The sequence below is a fragment of the Dicentrarchus labrax genome, unplaced genomic scaffold (assembly GCF_905237075.1).
Source record: "Dicentrarchus labrax unplaced genomic scaffold, dlabrax2021, whole genome shotgun sequence".
NCBI lineage: Eukaryota > Metazoa > Chordata > Actinopteri > Moronidae > Dicentrarchus > Dicentrarchus labrax.
In genome coordinates this window covers 2,941,665-2,960,748 of record NW_026136703.1, presented here as the reverse complement: position 1 = coordinate 2,960,748, position 19,084 = coordinate 2,941,665, and the positions used below count along the sequence as shown (strand labels likewise).

At 41.8% G+C, this 19,084-nt stretch overlaps 1 protein-coding gene across 3 annotated transcripts in view; it reads right to left on the bottom strand.

Moving 5' to 3' along the window:
- atp10d (ATPase phospholipid transporting 10D) overlaps nt 1–19,084 on the bottom strand; it is a 39,970-nt gene that overhangs the window by 8,475 nt on the left and 12,411 nt on the right. For all 3 annotated transcript variants that reach the window (XR_007881443.1, XR_007881449.1, XM_051383616.1), the window contains exons 4-17: nt 18,642–18,836; nt 10,919–11,123; nt 9,220–9,305; nt 8,854–8,960; nt 7,078–7,209; nt 6,812–6,924; nt 6,415–6,667; nt 5,213–5,433; nt 4,139–4,330; nt 2,122–2,803; nt 1,896–2,002; nt 1,053–1,179; nt 779–963; nt 260–560 (exon numbers count right to left, since the gene is read on the bottom strand). Coding sequence is in view for 1 of the 3 variants with exons in the window: in XM_051383616.1 (XP_051239576.1) it covers nt 260–560; nt 779–963; nt 1,053–1,179; nt 1,896–2,002; nt 2,122–2,803; nt 4,139–4,330; nt 5,213–5,433; nt 6,415–6,667; nt 6,812–6,924; nt 7,078–7,209; nt 8,854–8,960; nt 9,220–9,305; nt 10,919–11,123; nt 18,642–18,836 (2,906 nt within the window). In the remaining 2 variants the exon portion in view is untranslated. The remainder of the gene's footprint in view (nt 1–259; nt 561–778; nt 964–1,052; nt 1,180–1,895; nt 2,003–2,121; nt 2,804–4,138; nt 4,331–5,212; nt 5,434–6,414; nt 6,668–6,811; nt 6,925–7,077; nt 7,210–8,853; nt 8,961–9,219; nt 9,306–10,918; nt 11,124–18,641; nt 18,837–19,084) is intronic.

Below are 19,084 nucleotides of genomic sequence, written 5' to 3'. Positions count from 1 at the left end.
ATTCCACCGGGTATGGCTCTGTAATGTTGTTACTAAAACACTGTTTTGGTCCGTCCTGTAAACGGCTTCATGCACTACCAGTTTCAGAAGTTGAGTGTTTTGCCTGCCAGATTTAATTCACTTGATTTTGATTTGAAATTGAAAAGAAATGCCATGGCAGAAATATACACATTCTCTTGGAATTCTTTCAAATTATTCATTAACATGTCACACATGGAAAACTTCCTGGCAGTTTTCCTACAGGCTTTGGGTCCCTTACCCACAGCCAGGGTCATGACGCCAAGCTGGTCCCGGACCAGCCTGACCACCTGGCTCTTTTGCAGCGGGGTGGACCTGCAGCAGATGACTGCGTTGCATCTGCAGCTCAGCTCCAGGAAGTCACTCTTCAGCTCCTCCTGCAGGGCCCAGTCCAGAGTGCGGCCGTCTATGACCAGAACGAAGCCGGCCGCGCTGCCCAAGGAGGATTCCTCATGGTCCCCCGCTGCAGTCAGTACCGTCAAGCTGCCTTCGCCACTCTGCACTTCCAGTTTGAGCTGCTCGAGCAGAGCTGCACACGCATCCTGATGGAAAAGAAATCCATTAGTGCTGCTGCGTAGAGTTACAGTACATTTACTGCGTTGCATTTTAGGGGTCCTGGTGTTTTGTTTTGTGATATTGTATCTTTGCATCGGTAAAAATCTGATGTATTTATAATTATCAGTAGAGGCCCTGTGCCTTTATTGTTTAGAAATGTGACCAATAAGCCCAACAGCAGTGTTACCATTCATCAGCTGCTCACCTTGCTTCCACAGCTGGCTGTCAGCAGCTGGTCGTTGGGACGGAGGAGTTTGCAGGCATAGGCGATGTTAATGGCCGTCTCCTTTTTGTCTCCTGTGAGGACCCAGACTTTGATCCCGGCCCTCTGGAGAGCTTCAATGGTCTCCGGGACTTCCTCCTGCAGTCTGTCTACAATCCCTGTGGTACCTGAACCCACAAAGACACAGAGACACTGTAAGCACCCCCAGCTCATATAAGAGGGTTCCATGTGTGAGCTGCAGCGATGGTTCTCCTACCCAGCAGGGTGAGGTTGGTCTCCAGTCTCTGAGCAGACTCTAGCAGCAGCTCCTCTCTGTTCTCTATGCTGCTCTCTGCCAGCAGTTGTCTCTTCAGCCACACCTCATACTCCTCTTCCTCCAGAATCTGCTCCAGACACACAGAACACACAGCCACTCAGTAAAACACACACACACACACACCTTCTTACATACAGGGGTGGATTTGCTCCTGAGCAAACACCAGTCCATCTTTAGGAAGAGTGGACGTGATTCTAAAAGCAGTGAACAGAACAGAGTGTGTGTGAAACTTAATCAACTATCTTTCTTTGCTCTGATTGGTTGTTTTTGTTCAGGTGCAGTGGATTCTTGCAAATGCCATTAGGAGCACTAGGCGGAGCCAGAGGAACCTGATTTTTTCACAGATTATCTGTCTCATGTACTACTGTCAGGATATAGTGAAAGTTTCAGAAATAATGACAAAAGGTTATTTTTATAAAAAAGGATCTACTGCAGCTTTAATTTTCCCAGTTAGATGTGAATATTTAGAAAGGAAAGGAGCGAGCATCAGAGAGGCATCGGGGAGAGACGCTGTACGGAGACGGAATATTTTCACATCTAACTCTGTGAATTACTGGTGATTGATGGTACAGTGGAAAGACAAACCAAGATGGTTTCCTTTAGCTCAACCCCCAACCCCCAACCTATCTGTAATTCCAGCTCTTGGGGGTGGAGAGGGCTGAGTGAAGTTGCTTTAATGAGCTGTCCTTTCAGTTAGAGCCACAGGACTTCATCATAGAAAATCGTGTGATGAAAATGTGTATTTGGGATAAAATATACAAAGTTATTCTGTTTCAGTGTTACCTTTTTAGAAATGCAGAGAGTCCGGAGTCCATCTCTGGCGTAACTGTCTAAATGTTTTTGGGTTTGTTCTCTGATGTGACTGTAGATCTCCTGAGCCTGCTCTGCACCTGAACAGAACAGAATGACAGTGATACACAGTTATTATTACCATTATTTGTCTTTAGATCAGTCAGGAGACAAAGGTCTTCAGTCAGGGCTGTATGTCCAGATTCCTTCTGTTGATTACCTTTAGGTGTCTCGCTTAGGTCCATGATGACGGAGTCGGCTCCCTTGGTGTAAACCACCACCTGTCCTGAGAGCGGGTGGCGGACCACTACTGACATCCTCTTCCTGTTGGAGTCGAAGGGCAGGATGTGAAGCAGCTGGACGGCCAGAGAGCCAATTCCCGGCAGGTCTACCAGCAGGCTCTCTGCGGACCGTCCCCTCAGGGTGCAGTGGTACGCCTGGGCTGCGTGGACCAGAGCCGCCTCGTCCGGACTCTCTGCCTCATAAAGCAGCTCATCATCAGAGTCACTCTCAGAGTCCACTCCTCTTATCACGTCCTCCTCTTCCTGCCTGGCCCCATTTGTCTTTGTGTCCTTGATATTATTATCCTCTGATTCCCTGTCCTCCGCCTGTCCAACATCTCTTCCTTCCACTCTGGAGGATCCAGAGTCCAGTTTGCACCTCAGGTTGGAGGTTTCCAGGTTGCTTTCTTGGCTTGCTTCTGATCCATCTGTGGTGCTGTTGGTGGGAGTGGAGAAGTTGCAGGAGCCGGTCTTCCCCCGGGCAAACAGCCTGCTGGTGAAGCTGCGAGGGCTGCCTTTGATCAGTGGAGGGGAGAGCGCTGAGAAAGGAGAGAAACTGAAGCGCTGGAACATCAGCTTGATTTCCTCCAGGGACTTGAGGGGTGTTCGTGCTTCAGGCACCTGCAGGGAAGAAAAAGAGAAGAGAACATGGAGTCAGTTTCTGTACTCCTGAACTGAACTGCTCAGTCAGGAGTAGTTTTTTATTAAAATGCTAGTTTTAAAAGGTTCACACATCAGATTTAAAACATTAATAAAGCAGCAAACAGCTATTTTCTATGTAAAGATACAGTGGAGTAAAGGTGTCACACTCCCTCTGCCTGTGTTGCTATCGCAGCCTCTCTGTGGTCCATAGCCAGTCTGCTCTGTGTGCACCTGAGTAGAGCCACTGAAACTGCTGTTTTTATCGTCTACGTCTGTGAATTAAACTAAGAAATACTGTTTTTGTGAGTCTGGTAGCTAACAATAGCGAGTTCTAGTCAGGCCCATGGCAGTTTCTGGTTAAACAAAAGGACTGTCTCTGTAGGGATCCTTTCCTTAATGTTGTTGGACACTTGGAATTGAACAATCTGAATCTGTTAATAGCAAAAACACTTTTAGTGGCCGTACTTTGACAGGTGCATTTGTCCCCAGTGATTAGGTAACGTTTTGTGGCTATTTCCTCTTGGTGAATTATCATTTCAACCAAACCAGTGTTGGTAACTGTGGGAAGACAAAGTGTGTAGTGTGTTTTTATGATTATTACTGGTTTTGTTAATGGAGTCTTGTCGGCCGTAACGCCCATTGTTCTGGTCTAAGATGCTGGTGCTCTAGTGCAGTGGTTCTCAACCTTTTTCCTGATCTAACATTGAGTAAACTGATTCATATTATATTCAATGCATGCAATAACAGTAAAGAAAACAACAAATAAACAAGTGAATTTTGTATATATAAACTTTAGGAGAATTTCTGAAATTTCAAAAGCATTTGTGTTGCTACTGTTATTACTTCATCTCAACTGATCCACTCTGGTGACATTATATCAAATAATACAGGAAATAACTGAAGGAAAGCTGTAACTGAAGCTATATTTTCTAAATACACAGCTATTCAGATATCAAAGTCATTTTATCTGGCTTTATTAACTTTACGTCAAGTGTGGAGCTGTATTATATGGGAAATGGCAGACAGACAGAATACGGTAAAACGTTTTTGGGCTGAGGTTTTACAAATTAACACAGATTTTCGACTACACCTTGACGTTGCAGCACCTCCTCCTTTAATTAATGCCTTCATATCTTGTAACTGTTACAGGCTTTCCACCAGACAGACCAGAAAATACAGAATAAGGTTAAAATAAATAAATCTATTCAATCAATGCAAACAAATGAACAAGCTGTACAACGACAAATATAACCTCGACCTGTCAAAATACAGTCTTGGAGATCCTTGGAGTCTTTGTAGATCTCATCTACTCACCATGTGTCGAGGCTGGCTGGGCGAGGAGACCACCACGCTGTTACAGATGGCCAGAGCGAGGAAGAAGTCGGTGATGTAGGTGACCTCCAGGCTGGACGGAGTCCCGGAGGAGCCGTCGCTCAGAGGCAGCGTCGGAGAGCAGAGCCAGCTCAACTTCCTCACCAGCTCGGGGTCTGGTACCACCTCCCTCGCCTGAGCAGACAGACACACACACACACGGGAGAAGCAGGAGCTTATCCATCATGCCTACATGCCAATATCCCTGCAGCAAAGGCCAACATATTCTGACTTTGGAAAACACTTTGGATCCTTGATTACCCACAATTCTACCAATAGCATATTTTCATTAGATGCTCCCTGTCTCTAACGCAAGCTAAGATCACCCTGATGACATCAATAATAATTGATTTTGCTGGAGTACTAACTATCAATATACCGTCAATTTATTGTAAATTTGATGGAATGCCCCTTTAACTGTTAACCTTGGTGAAACATTTAAATCTGAATTAAAGCTTTCACTATTGCTACTACTATTTTCTTATCTACATGTTTTTGTCATATTGAATTTATTTATACAAGGGGGAAAAAAATAATAATTTAGGTTTCTCTAATATTTTTTTTTTTTGCGCCCATGTCCCCTTAGGGACTCCTCAGTTGTATGTACATGTAATTCTTCATGAACTGGATTCTGTTTGATTCCAGTACAGTAACACTATATACTACTAATGGGACGGGGCTCTGTTGGAAAAAACACAACCAACTGTATCTGTGATTTGTTACATTTTGTGTGACTTTAAATACCAATAAAAAGACCGTCAAAAAAAGAATATGCTTCACATAATGAAAAAAACAAGAAAAATCTTTATCTTATATTATGTGACTTTCAACTGTTATTATATATAATATTCAAGATGAGCAGAGATAAATGATGCATTCCTAGAACTTCCTAAAAACATTCTAGGTAATCAGTGTTTATCAGCTTGCAGAACAAATGAATAGGCTGGTACACTTCTAATGTGTCTACGGTGTGTGTGTGTGTGTGTGTGTGTGTGTGTGTGTGAGAGAGATTCTGACCACGCGGCTGCAGAAGGCACTGGTCCTGGGCTGGATGTGATTGGACGGCTGGTCCTCCTCCTCCTCCTCCGACTCGGCGGTGAGCGTGTGCAGAGATACGGAGCTGCGGTTGCAGCTGAGGGAGCGACAGCTGAGAGATTTACGGCTGCAGCCCGACTTCAGAGTCACAGATTGACCGGCCGCATCGTTCCTCTCCGCCTCGTACACCTCCAGCCTCCGAGCTGACACACACACACACACACACACACACACACACACACACACACACACACACACACACACACACACACACACACACACACACACACACACACACACAGACACACACACACACACACACACACACAGCAGTACAGGACAGATCACTTACCGGACAGAACTTTCAGAATAATTTTTTGCTTGTTCTTCTCAAGCCTGTTTTGTCTTCATGTATTTAATGTTTTAAAATGTTCAAATGTTCCATAATCCTGATTGTTTTTTAATCTTGATCTTAAAAAAAAAAAAAAAAAAAAAAGATTAAAGACTAGAACTAGAACTAGAAAAATAAAATTCTAATTGTAATGAACCGGAATAATCCTTCGATGTCATATGACTTCAAAAAGACTGGAGGGCGGTGAATAAGACTATACAAAAGGTTCTGACCTAATGTCCCAAATAGTTTTTTGGCCCTGATCCCAATCCAACTCTTTTAATATTGGGTGTCTGCCAATACAGACACACTGTACTTACATAGAGGCTGATTAAGTATGAAGCTTATCTGCAATGCTAAAATTACACCCCATTTTTCTCTTCTTGATCCAAATACTGATTTTTCTGGGTTCCAAACTATTATGTTATTATGTAAATTATTGAGAGCTTTTCAAAGTGTGAGCTGCCTCCCACAACGGAGTGAGAGACGTGAGGCATAAATGTAAGGTGTTCTAAAAACAACAAGAAGTTAGGTATAGTAGTAAGACTCACTGATCAATGAGAATGGCTCCCTCAGCACCTATAGCACCCGATTGCAACAATTTGTGTCATAATTCATACCAACTCTGAAAACACAGACATGATGCTCATATTTTGTGCAGGATAGGGATGACAACATCTCTATCCTGTAACATCTCATTGTTCTTGCTGGACCTCCACTCTAATTCTGCGATTATTCTATCTCTGATGGAGGTAAATGAAATCAGTCTAGCAGTCACATTATCAGCTCTTACCATTGTCCTCATGAGGATATTCAACCCCGTAGATACTGCAGCGGCGGAACACCATCTTGTTCTCCGTCAGAGTTCCCGTCTTATCAGAGAACAGGTACTGGATCCGACCCAGGTCCTCGGTGATGTTGAGGGCCCGGCACTGGATCCTGGAGTCCAGCTGCTCGTTGTACAGGGCCAAGTCGTTGTGGATGAAGTAGATCTGGCCCAGTTTCACAATCTCAATGGACACGTACAGAGAAATGGGGATCAGCACCTGTTGGATAGAAACTGATTACATCTTCTGCGTGATGTGTTTATTGACATGACAAATGCTGTAGTTGTAAAACTGTAAACCGACCAAGTCACCAAAAACGTTGACTCGAGTTGAGTCAGTCCACATCTCTGGTTAACACTTTACCTGCAGCACAATGATCATGGTCCAGAAGACGTAGAATCCAGCCAGGGCAGGAGACGTCTCCCCGTCAACCTCAAAGACTGGGTCTTTGAGGTTTTTCAGCCAGAGGCCGTGACCTGAAAGACACCAGAGCATCATCACATTGCACACACTAGGTTACCATGGGTAGCTCACCAGAGCTCTACATCTAATATTACACAGTCAGCTGTACACTGCGATAATCCTGCTGCTGTTCTGCGCTGTGAGACCACAGCTGTGCGGGTACACACCTATAGCACCAGTCAGACACATGATGATGAGCAGCAGCACGCACCACAGGACGTCTGTGTTCAGACGCCTCTCCAGGTGGCTGCGCTTGTACCTCGGCCCGCTGTTGTTCATCATGGCTTTAGTCTCGTGACCTGAGTCAGGGAGAGGAGAACAGACCACAGCCACGCTCAGTTACACAGAGCATTACACTGCAGGAGGTACATTAGCAAAACGCAGGAGTTTATATCATAAAGCTTCACTCTAGTTCATAGTTTCATCACTTTTATAGTTCGACATAGCATGCTTTACAGCTCCACTTTACAATGATCTCAAATTCTGTTTTATTGTTTAGCAAAAAAAAAAGGATTCTTTCACTCCTAACGTGTAGGATGGACAAAACAGAGAAATTAGTAATGGTGACGGTATACAGAGTGAGTGGGACAAAGGAAGATCTTTGAGTTAAAGTGAGTGATGTTTATGAAATTGCCATCAAAAGGTGTTGGCAAGAATAGCATGCATGCCTGTATCTTTATTTAATTAGTGAGTAATCACCCTCATGCATGAATTATACATCAATAATATCCTAATTTTACACATGGGCCATAAATAGAAATGCATGGAAAAAATGACATAAGTCCATATTTTAGAGACCCCCTTCCCAATATGTCCCAAACCATGTTTTAAGGGGAGCTCATTTCATATTAAGAAGAGCCAAGATCCCCCCGCGCTCCCCTGTAGTTCGCAGCCTGGTCTTCCCCAGCAGCCAGAGAATGATGACTGAAGGATGGGTGTCATGTTCAGACTGTGTACTACACTCATGGTGGGCGTCCCTCTTCTGTGGACAGAATGAGTATTGTAACAATACCTGCATACTGTTCTGTGCTGGTGGTAGGGGTGGAAGCCTGCTCCCACTCACCTGACTGGTTCCACTTCTTTCTCTCTACTCAGAACAGACACAATGGAGCTAGATTTTTTTTTTTGTCACCGTGTACAACATAATAAAATAATCGTTTTCCTGTTCTCCCTCACAGTAACCTTGGCTGGAAGCCATTAGAGTTATACATGTATGTTAATAAGAGAGAGAGAGAAGTGGTGGACAGTAGCATAGGAACTTGCAATACAAGATTTTTGGGGTTTGGAGCTGGAGGTCACATGTGGGGTATTTCGGGTATTTCAGGTATTTTAGAGAAAGCACCATGACATGATAAAGCATACTGATGGAGATCAGAAGATTCAATCTCACTCAAACTCATCACCAACTGTTGAACTGTATCTGGACATCTTTTCTGGATTATAACACATGTTCATTCAGAACACGTTGCAGTCAGAATGAGATCGGATCAGGAGGTGGGGTCTCGCACACTGCCATCACATCTCTGCCACGTGTAAGACATTTGCACAATGTGACCACATTCTTTAGGTTAAAGTTAAAGGTTACATAATTCCACCTCCTGCTAGTAGCTCATGCTGCTTGTTCAAAAGCTACAGAGAAGCCCTCTCTTACTGGCTCTAGATATGGGAATTTTTTGAGCATTTTGAGGCCACCGTAGTTTCTCCTCCGTGCTTGGAAAGCAAGCAGTATTCAGTTGGTTGCAGTCTGCAACTGGATTTGTTTTCACACCACAAACCAGACCATGACCCACCTTTTCAGGCAGTCCGTTTAGTCCACGGGAGAGTTGGATTGGCAGCTCTCACATCAGCCCACATGAACCACGAGTTCATATGAGTAGAACCAGTGAGCAGGCCAGAGGCACTGCCATTTGTCTGATCTTTTGGAAGTGATGTTGTGCTCTTACCAGCGTAGACCACGATGCCCACTACAGTCTCAGTGTTGCGGATGGTGCAGCTCCTCAGCAGGAGGTTGTTGTTATGGAGGCCGACACGAACCCCGTTGGGGTGCTCCCTGTGGGACATGCAGACACACAACAGGCCGGAGCTCAGGCTCAGCTGTACAACAGGATCCAACAGGAGGCTACTGCAGCATTTCCACTGGAAACATGTCAAGATGTTGTCCTAATGTGGTAGCCACACAGCAGCACAGAATAAGGCACAGTTTTACAGTGCTAATACACACCGATCCCATATATTTACCTCTTTACACTGTGTTCTTAAGTGTACATAGACAATGTGTTTGATCACTGTAAGACAAAAAGGGAACTCACATGTAACCTCTGAACCTGCTGAGGTCATTGTTGGGGTTCTCACACTCAATACGACTGTGGAAGCTCTCAAGGTTCAACTCTGCTCCCTGGAAAACACACACACACACAAACACCAAATTCATTCCAACCTGTAGATGAATACACATACGGACAAACAGATATGAGATAATACAACCCCACCTGGAGTGCTGTCTTTTTCCACACTTTCCATGTTTTACTAGCTGTTCTTTTATGGCAGAGCAGGGAAGTTCAAATAAAACATGTTTATCAGAATGAGACGTAACGGTCACACACTTTATATTGAAGTTTATCATTTTGTGGGTGTAACCAGAGGCAGACAGCTGTTTTATCTGGCAAAGAGAGCCAACTGCCTTCTTGTTGTTGCATTGTGTTCATTTCTTTCTTCTTTTGAGCGTGCATTCTGCAGCTGCTTTTAATTAGAAGCCAATTAGCTTCTTTTACGGCTAATAAAGCTGCGCATGTCAGTGCTTTATTCATTTGTGCTTCTACACCTGGAGTGAGACAGCCCTGATCCAAGTCCTTTAATATGGAGGACATTTTCCTACATAACACAGCTGCCCAGGGCACACTGTCTAAAATAGACCTTTATTCAAATCAGGAATATTATTGGTCCATTAATGTAAATGAAGTGTATAATACAGTCTAAAACAACACCACCATAAAATCCAGCCTCGAGGACTAATTCAGAAGACAGACACACATCCAAACATGAGTGGGAGCAAATAGGCTGGAGTCTGCTGGCCAAGCTCCTCATCACTTTTGAACAGACAACTTCTATCTTTATCAAGGAAGATGATATGGTGTTTTTCGACCACACAATACAAGGTGGCCAGCAATCACATCCGGCCATTAAAGGAGAACTCCACTTGATTTTACACACAAAGTGTGTTTCCAGGTGTTGGGAAGTACTGCTACATGGCAAAAGTTGTATAAAGCATTTGGTGTCTCCAGAGGGAGCTATGAGAAATCTGAGCCTCAAGTGATCACGTCAGCTTCAGTTGGGGCTGAAAAAATCTGGGGATGTGGATTTAGAAAGACGTACCAGACCTCTGGAGCCCTCTCCACATATCTGGTTGAGGCCAGCAGCTTGAGGCTACATTAGCCACTACTAGTATATCACACAGATACAGAAACATAGATACCTCACTGCCTGCTGCTGTATGCCGCCGCTATGCGTCTGAGCAGTCCCCATATTGCAGAGGTCAAAATCCGCTGGTTAACAATACTGAGAGATGCACACTTCTATACCCGATCAACTGTAACTTGATTCATTCTGAATCTACTATCATGAGATCTGGTTCGTTAGAACGATTTATAACAATATTTCGGTGATACATTTATAATACACGTCAAATCGAGAATGTGGTAACTACGTATCTATGGCATAACACACCCGAATTTCTGACTTGACTCTCGTGGTCAAGTTGCATTGTGGGTAATGTAGGTGCCAGGTTGACAAAAAGCATATAAATTACATTAGCTGTTGAACAACTTGATCTTACCTTTTATCTTAATTGTTTTACCATTAATAGGATGGTTAAAAATATTGCTCTTTGTTGTAAAATTACTAAATTAAAGGCAGCATTCTAATCTGCTGCGAGTCCTTTGCGAGCAGGAACCTTAGTGTATAGAGGGGGACAGATGCATATTAGACCTATAAATCCACTGAATATATTACCTGCAGTGGGAGGTCTAAAACGACCTGTCTCTGTTTCAGGTTGGTCTCTCCGTCCAGGTTGGCGGTCTCAATGTAACAAACCCCACGAGGGTCAGATGAATACAGCAGCAGCATGTCAGCAGGGATGATTTCATTGCAGGACAGACGGACAAAGTCTCCAACTCGCACATCCTTCCAGCACTGGTCAATGTAGGCTTTCTGCTTGCTATGGGATAACACAGAAGAGACAGAAGATTGAAAAAACATCTCAGGCAAATTAAATGTGAAAAAAACAAACACATTTTTGGTGAACTGGAGGTCAGAGTGTAAAATAATACAATGACATGACAAAAAGATCCAGAGTATTTTACACTGCATTGTGCATTGTGAGGCATTTCTAGCGATCAAGGCACAGAGAGATCCCTGGCAGTGGTGGAAATAAACATTTACTTAAGTACTGTATTTACTTGAGTATTTAGATTTCATTAATTTAATTGCATTAGTCCCTAACAGGTAAAAAAAAAAATCCAATATTTCACAAAAGGCAAGTATCAGAGAAAAATTATGGAATGAGCCCAGTGGAAGCATACACCGCCATGGTAACCAGATAATCAGTGTTATTCACTTCACCGTCAGTGCTCACAATCTTATGGCTGATCAGTGTATATACAATGGAAATAATATAGGGCCTAAGATGGAGCCTTGGGGTTAAACACAGGAAGAAAAGAAGACAAATTTTCAATCATAGATGAAACTGATCTATACTGCAGATACGAATGAATCCACTGGATGATGTTAAATGTCTACTACATGTCTGACACAGTCCAAGATATGCATTGGTCATATCAAATGGCACAGAGAGGTTTAAAACTAATTTAAAATGATGATTTTCAGAGTCTAAAGAACTTTTTACAAGGCCTTGTTGAGGTGAAATCTGTTGCCTAAATGTTGGCAGAACTGTGGTATCACAGTTTCTGTCACAAGGATATCCAGGATCGCATTATGCATTATTATTATTATTATTATTATTATTATTATTATTATTATTATTAAGAAACTGCAGACAATAACTCCTGTTTTATGATCCTGACCCTGATGCTGTAACCTGATTACACATCTATGTTTTAACATCCACCAATAACATAGTACACAGGTATGCAAAGGTGGAACACAGAAAGCATTTGGTACAGTAAAAAACTAAACCAAAGGACCTCTAAATGCTTTTTGTGCTGATCCACACACTCACATAAACCCAGCAGGTGCTACTCAAATTTGAAACATCACATCCTACAGCTGCACTGCTTATTGATGATTTGGCTCCAGCTGATTGCAATCAGCTGCTGATCACACAGAACCACATTATTTTGTCCCCAGATCAAAGTTTTGATATCTTCTTGTCAATGACCAACAATTTGGGGGTCAACGATGAATAACAAACTTCAGGACTAATTCATTCCCTCAGGTGAAAAGAAACAGAAAGACAACGGAGGTGAACATAAGTGAATGATAAATACTATTATTGAACAGTATATATTAAGGCTATATTGTATAACCTTTAAATAGGCTTCTTACCATGGAAACAACGCCAGCCTTTAAAAAATACATTGTACTGTATATGTGGTATTTGCTGACAGAGGGCCTGCATTGTTCTTAAAAGTTCAGAGAAAAAAAAACCTTCCCTTTGATTGACTGGTATTATTTACATGTTGGCTGAATACAATCAGTGGTTAATAATTACACTTACAGTCCAACACCCTTTCCAGGCAATGACTGAAATACAGCGGGACAGAGCCAAGGCATTACTGTACAGTTAGGTACAATGTGAGGTCATGAGGTTATCCAAGATAAACTACTCCTGTTTAACTGCAATCCAAATATATCACTGACATAATGTTCAAAAAGTTACCATAGATAGATGAATTCATGAAAATGAAAAAGCAGGATCTAATAATAAGTTGTGCTAGATCAAAATCCAGCTTTTTTATATAAGTAGTGTGTTGAATATTTGATATGTGACCTCTTAACAACTGAGCAGGGTTTGTTACCATTTTAAATTATATTTAGTTTTTTCAGCTCCAATTATGTTTTATGTGGTGTGGATGTGCGGGATGATTTAAGGAGTTTAAAGTGTACCTTTACTTGTTTAGACTGTTATTTCACTTAGCTGAATAATTGATCATGTGCTATCATGTGTTCTATCAACAACGCCTTCATTATGTGCTCCAGTTGAGAAGTTGTTGGAAAGGGTTTGTCAAGCAGAAGTACATATTCAGTTGCAAGAAGTGACGTACAATCCCTGCTCCTGTAAAAGGTTTATTGACTGATTGATTGGTTGTTAAACTTTGTTGTCAAGGAGCAGCCTTACTGAAAGTCTAGACCTGAATTTTCTTTGACCACCTTTGACCACGTATACTATGCAAAGATGATGAAAGAAATCATTGCTGTAACTTGTAGTTTTTGTTTTTGATGTAGTACAACTTGAGTTTCAGATTTTTTTTTTGTCAAAAGTTTTGTTCTCATTTTCAGTCATCTATTCTTGTTTCTATTAATATCACTTGTGCCAACTACAGGTTACTTTAAACATACAACAATGAGTTTTTTAACTGGTTATGAAACAGTCTCACTTTAATACTTATGCATTTATATAACCTACATAAACAAACAAGACCATCAGCAAGAAGATTGGTTGGATTCCTATGAATCAGACGAAACAAGGTGGTGGAAACACAAAAGGCTGCCGAAAATAAATTAAATAAGTTCCTTCTTGGGGCTTTAAGGAGAAGAACAAGACATCTTAGATATTGGTTGTTGTCACATCAAACCGACTGAGAGCAACATTTACACACCTGCTGTAAACTTGGCAGACAAGCCTGTTGATAAAATGATCCGACTTGAACCTGCGGTAGTCTTCCCAGATATCCTTGACAGCCGTCACTGTCAGCACTAGTATGATAGGAACCAGAGCGATCTCTGGCTGGAAGGCCTCCACCACAGTAAAAAAGTTGAGAGCAGCAAGAAAGATGAAGTAGACATTGGCAAAGCGATGGAGCTGTTCAAATAGATTCTTGGGAAGGAAGGAGAGGAGAGAATACTTTGTGGTTCGGATCTTGTTGTTTTTATACAACTTCAGGAGTTGACTCAGTTCTTCATTCTCTGTGGAGGAAGGAGCCACTGTCCTTTTCTTCCGCAGGTGCTCTTTGGTTGAATGAAGACGAGACGGACATTTCAAGCTATACATGAGTCCACTGCTTCAGTGGATTCAGATCCGTCTGCCGGTTTTTATCTCCACATAGAAGTTCTACCTACCTGCAACTGTTCTCCGGTTGTAATTTTACTTCTGTGCTCATGCTGTCCTTAGTTCTAACCATTCTAAGTCTTTCGTTCTGTCCCTAAAGGCATGGACACCGCAGACGAAGTTGGAATGGGAGGGTTGAGTGGATAACTGACAACCTAGGCAATGGAATTCATTGCCACTCCTCTAAAGGGCACTCACGCTGTAAACAAACTCAAGGTTCAACTTTTACAACTGGCTCAAAAGACTGATTGTGTACTCAGGTATAGGAAGAAAGGAGGGTGACCGAGCAGCAGTAAGAATTATGATTATTGATTTCCAGACAATCCTTAAAAAACAGAGTAGTGGACAGATTCATATATCCATTAGTCAACTGGAATGATATGGTTTAATAAACCACTGTTAAAAAAGTCTTCCTGATAATATGATGTACTGTTCATTCTAATGTACTGAAATTATGGCTCTTACAACTGACAAATTTGACATAAACACACCAAAACAATGGTTATGCTGAGGCAAAGTAGATGGTATAGAAATATGCCATCCATGGTCTGACTCCTAAAAGCTAAGTATTTCCACTCCTAAACAGTTTTGTTAAATGTGTTTTGGAGGAAACATAACGGCTGCCTGGATTACTGGCAACATTATTCCAGTCCAGGAAGCATTTCATTCTTATACCACACAGTCATAGATGGGGTGGTCAGGGTGGATAGGTGGGTGAAAAAGCATTACAGTTGTTCTGATAATGATAGAAATTCCTGCAATAATGCCTAAAATGTGGTATTGGGTGTCGGCGAGTACACATCTGTGCACCGATCAGATACTATGTAATTTATGAGACCTACTGTTTTTCCTAGGATAGCAAAGTCGTGACCTGCCTTACTCAGACTCTGATTCTGACAAAGGGTTTTAACCTGATCCAGGCCGCATAACAATGATAGCAATTATACAGGCTTAGCAGTATATGCCTGTTGGGCAAGGGAAGGAAAAGATGGTATCGAAACATATCTAAAAAGTATAGGACTTACTAACACTTGACGCTAGGGTTGGCTCTTATGTTCCATGCGTCGTTAAGGTTAGGTTACTAAAAAGTTTTTTGGTTACGGATAGATGGTGATTTTGGTCAGATATTGTGAAAAGTAAACTCATCCATAACTTATCAAACACCATCTTTCCCTGACAATAACTGAGAGTAAGGGTAGAGGTAGAGTGAGCCTCTAATCGGAAGATTGGCAGTTCAATCCCCAGCTCTCTCCAATCCGCATTGTAGAAGTGTCTTTGGGCAAGATGCTGAATTGCTCCCAAAGGTTGTGCCATCGGTGTGTGAGCATTAGATATTTTCTTTTTTTTTTAAGTATTATTTTTTTGGCCTTTTATGCCTTTATTTGACAAAGAGAGAGATAGACAGGAAAGGGTAGCAGAGAGAGGGGGGATGACATGCAGCAAGGAGCTGCAGGTCGGATTCGAACCTGGCTGCTGCGTATGTGGGTTGCCAGCTCTACCGACTGAGCTAACTGGGCGCCCCATTAGATACTTTCTGATGAGCAGTTGGCACTTTGGATGGCAGTCTCTGTCATCAGTGTGTGATTTTGTGAATGTGACAGGTAAAGCTATATAAACAAAGTCAATTTACCATTTAACTAAGTGACTTGCCTAAAAGGAACCATAAAATATTTATCATTTAGTTGCCACAAATATTTCAAACAAATCGGTTTACAGTGAACGTTTTACAGATACATTCATTTAAAACATTTATTATGTTGATTAAAAAAGAACAAAAAAAACCAAACAATCCAGGCAGCATTGCATTCCTTCTAAAACATGCAGTATATATTCATATGAATATATCATTTAGGAGACAGGGTAAAGGCACAAGACTATTCTCACCAGAAAAAAAGTGTATTAATCATTATTTCAAATGCCTAAAACAACCTATGTTCCAAACCTATCAGGGAGGAGGTCGGGCTGCTGTAGTCTTAAGGTGTGTGACTTTGACACAAGAGACAGTTGTTTGTTTCTATTTTACTGACTGTAACCAAACAGTTCTTTTAACTGTGACCACAATCATAACCACAATCTTAAAAGTAGTCTTTGTGCCAAAACTACACATTAGTGGTGACAGATCAGAAAACGCTTGCAGGAATCTTTCTTTGTAACGGTCATTTCTAACAGGTTTGGACGCCAATGAAACAATGTCCTGTTTATAGGGAAGCAAGATTAAAAAACGGTCAGGAGGCCTGTTGTGGTTGGCAGTTACAAAAGATCTGTATTGTTGTTTACCTTTGCTGTTAAGCTTCTAGTTAAACTACATTCACCAGCAGCGGTCAAGTAGCGTAGCCATTATATAAATAGCTCCAATGACAAGCTATTTATTCCTCCAAATAGCAGTGTAGTGTAGCTAAACACTACATTGTGACATTTTATTTCCTCTTGAGCTAAGCAATGATGCAGCATCCTGGGGTCTGTTGCTCAACCTGTGCCCTGCCATCTGATTTAGGATAGAACCAAGGAAGCATGAAACTGTAATTCGTTCATTCTACTACCAACTTAAAGCTGCAGTAGGTAACTTTTATAAAAATAACCTTTTGTCATGTTTTCTCATTCTAGTGCTCCAACTGGTATTTGCAGTAATCCACCAGGCCTGGATAAAAACAAAACCACAAGGTAGCCCTAAAGCATACCCTGCTTTATGTTCTATTTTATTCTAAATGGGACCATCATTTATTAAATGAACATCATGCTGTATGGAAGAAGACTGAAACTAGAGATTGAGACCATACACTCATCAGGAAACTCTTTACTGAGCTCATAAATCACAAAGAAGTCAGCTCTTTTTCTTATAAACTTACATACACTGACTTACTTTTGCAGCCAGTCGAGTTCGCCCTCTGTAGGCTTCCACATTGGCTTCACTTTTCAGACCTGGAAATTCTGTCCACTAATATATATGGCCAGTGCTTTACCACACTGAATAACCGAGAGAGGTTTTTTAGCATCTCACAAGACAAGAATTAATAATGTAATCTGTAAGGTAGTGTCCTGTCCATTTGAAGAGGAAATGTGTAGAGGCTGAATATGCCAGAAAGAAAAGCCTGCCAAAATAATGAAGCTAAGTTTCAGTTCCTTCTCCTGCTCACCCTGCCTGTCATGCATCCTTTTCTCGTTGTTCTTTTTTATTTTCTTTTTTCTTGCACTAGTCATGAAGTCACTACATAACTGAAATTCCCATCTAAAGCACTGATATCGACAAGCAGTGCTTGTGTGCAGTTTGAATGCATGAGACAAGTTGTTGCAGTCTTGAGGCTCGTGCTTGACTGGTCAGTACTGCAAACTCAACCTTCTAAATCCTACCGGGGACTTATGGCCCTAAAAGTTTTGGGTATGCTCTAGGAACTAGTGGTATGTAGTCATGCAGATTGTTTGGATTTTATTTTTGTCCAGGTTTTGAGCTTCTACTCCCATACAATGGTAGGACTATTCTCAGTATAGAGCCCTACATTGTTGCTGTTGCGTGCTAGGAAAGTGGGGATGTTGCTTTGTCATTAGCTTAGTTTTGGTTGGCAGATTGAAAAATGATGTCTGGAACTGCTGTGTACTGTAGCAATCTCCTAAATGCCAGTAGTGGTCATCATATCTGAGCTTTAACTTAGACCTGCTGCATACGTGGTTTTACTGAGGTTTCAGGACATAGACCTCAGTATATGGTCGGATTTCTACAACCCTTCATTTGATTAATTTCTGAAAGATTATCACTAATGCAGTAAGGAGCAGAGTTGTAGGAGCAACATTTTCTATAATATGATGTACGTTAGCTCATCCATTACATCTATTACAGAGCTAATAAGGAAAGTCCATCATATATCAAGTTTAGCTGTGGTTCAGATGAGCATGTTTAACACTCAGATTTCAATTTAGCATGCAGCTGTAAACTCATGTAAGTTCCGATGCTAAACTAGTCAGATGCTAAGTGACACAGCAACGGTACCAGTAGGTATTGTTTCATGGCTCCAAATGCCTTGGCAGCTTTAGTAAAGGTTTCAATCACCTAAGAAACAATCAAAATATAACATTATTTGTAATCGGTCAGGCAACAGGGTCAGAAATACACCTGCCAATCATACTTGCCCGTATTATTTATGAGCAGCTATCAAATAGCAACAAAAACTAAGTTAGCTGTCAGCTCTTGTTATGGCAATCCAGCAATGTTTTTCAGAAATTTGATGTACCTTTGAAACAGCAATCCAGATTAGGTTATGCTAACATCCTCTATTGCCAACCCTAACCCTAACCCAACTGAGCTTCTGTTTCCAGTATAATCGAAATGCTCACTTGCATTTCAGCTCATGTCTTGCTACCATTTTTTCAAACGCCCGATCACACTCAATGGTCTTACATACCAGTTTATAGTCCAAGTGTCTCATAGCCATGCTGAAACGTTAGAGGTTCACTCACCCACAGAACACTTGCACTACATTGTTGTTGACCTTCTTGTCGAACAGGTAGCGTCTGTAGTCTTCCAGGGCATCTTTGATGGCGATAACAGTGAGAACCACCAGCAGAGGAATCATGGTAATTTCCTTCTGAAAGGCTTCAACAACTGGCACCCAGTTCAGTAACGCCAGAAACAGGAAGTACAGGTTGGCAGCCCTATAAAGAAAGGCCCAGAGCTGCAAATTAGTAAATGCACAAAAGAGGCTGTGGAAGTGCAACCAAGTGCTACCAAACCATTTCCAAAGGTGTACTAGCAGAGCAGCATGCGTCTCCTGTTTGTCAGTTGGTCAGTCAACCACTGGTTCGGACTGAAATATCTCAGCAGCTGTTAAATGGATGGCCTTCTCCCAAGTGACAGTACATACAGGTTTATACAAGGATACTGGGTAATTCAATTGTCATTT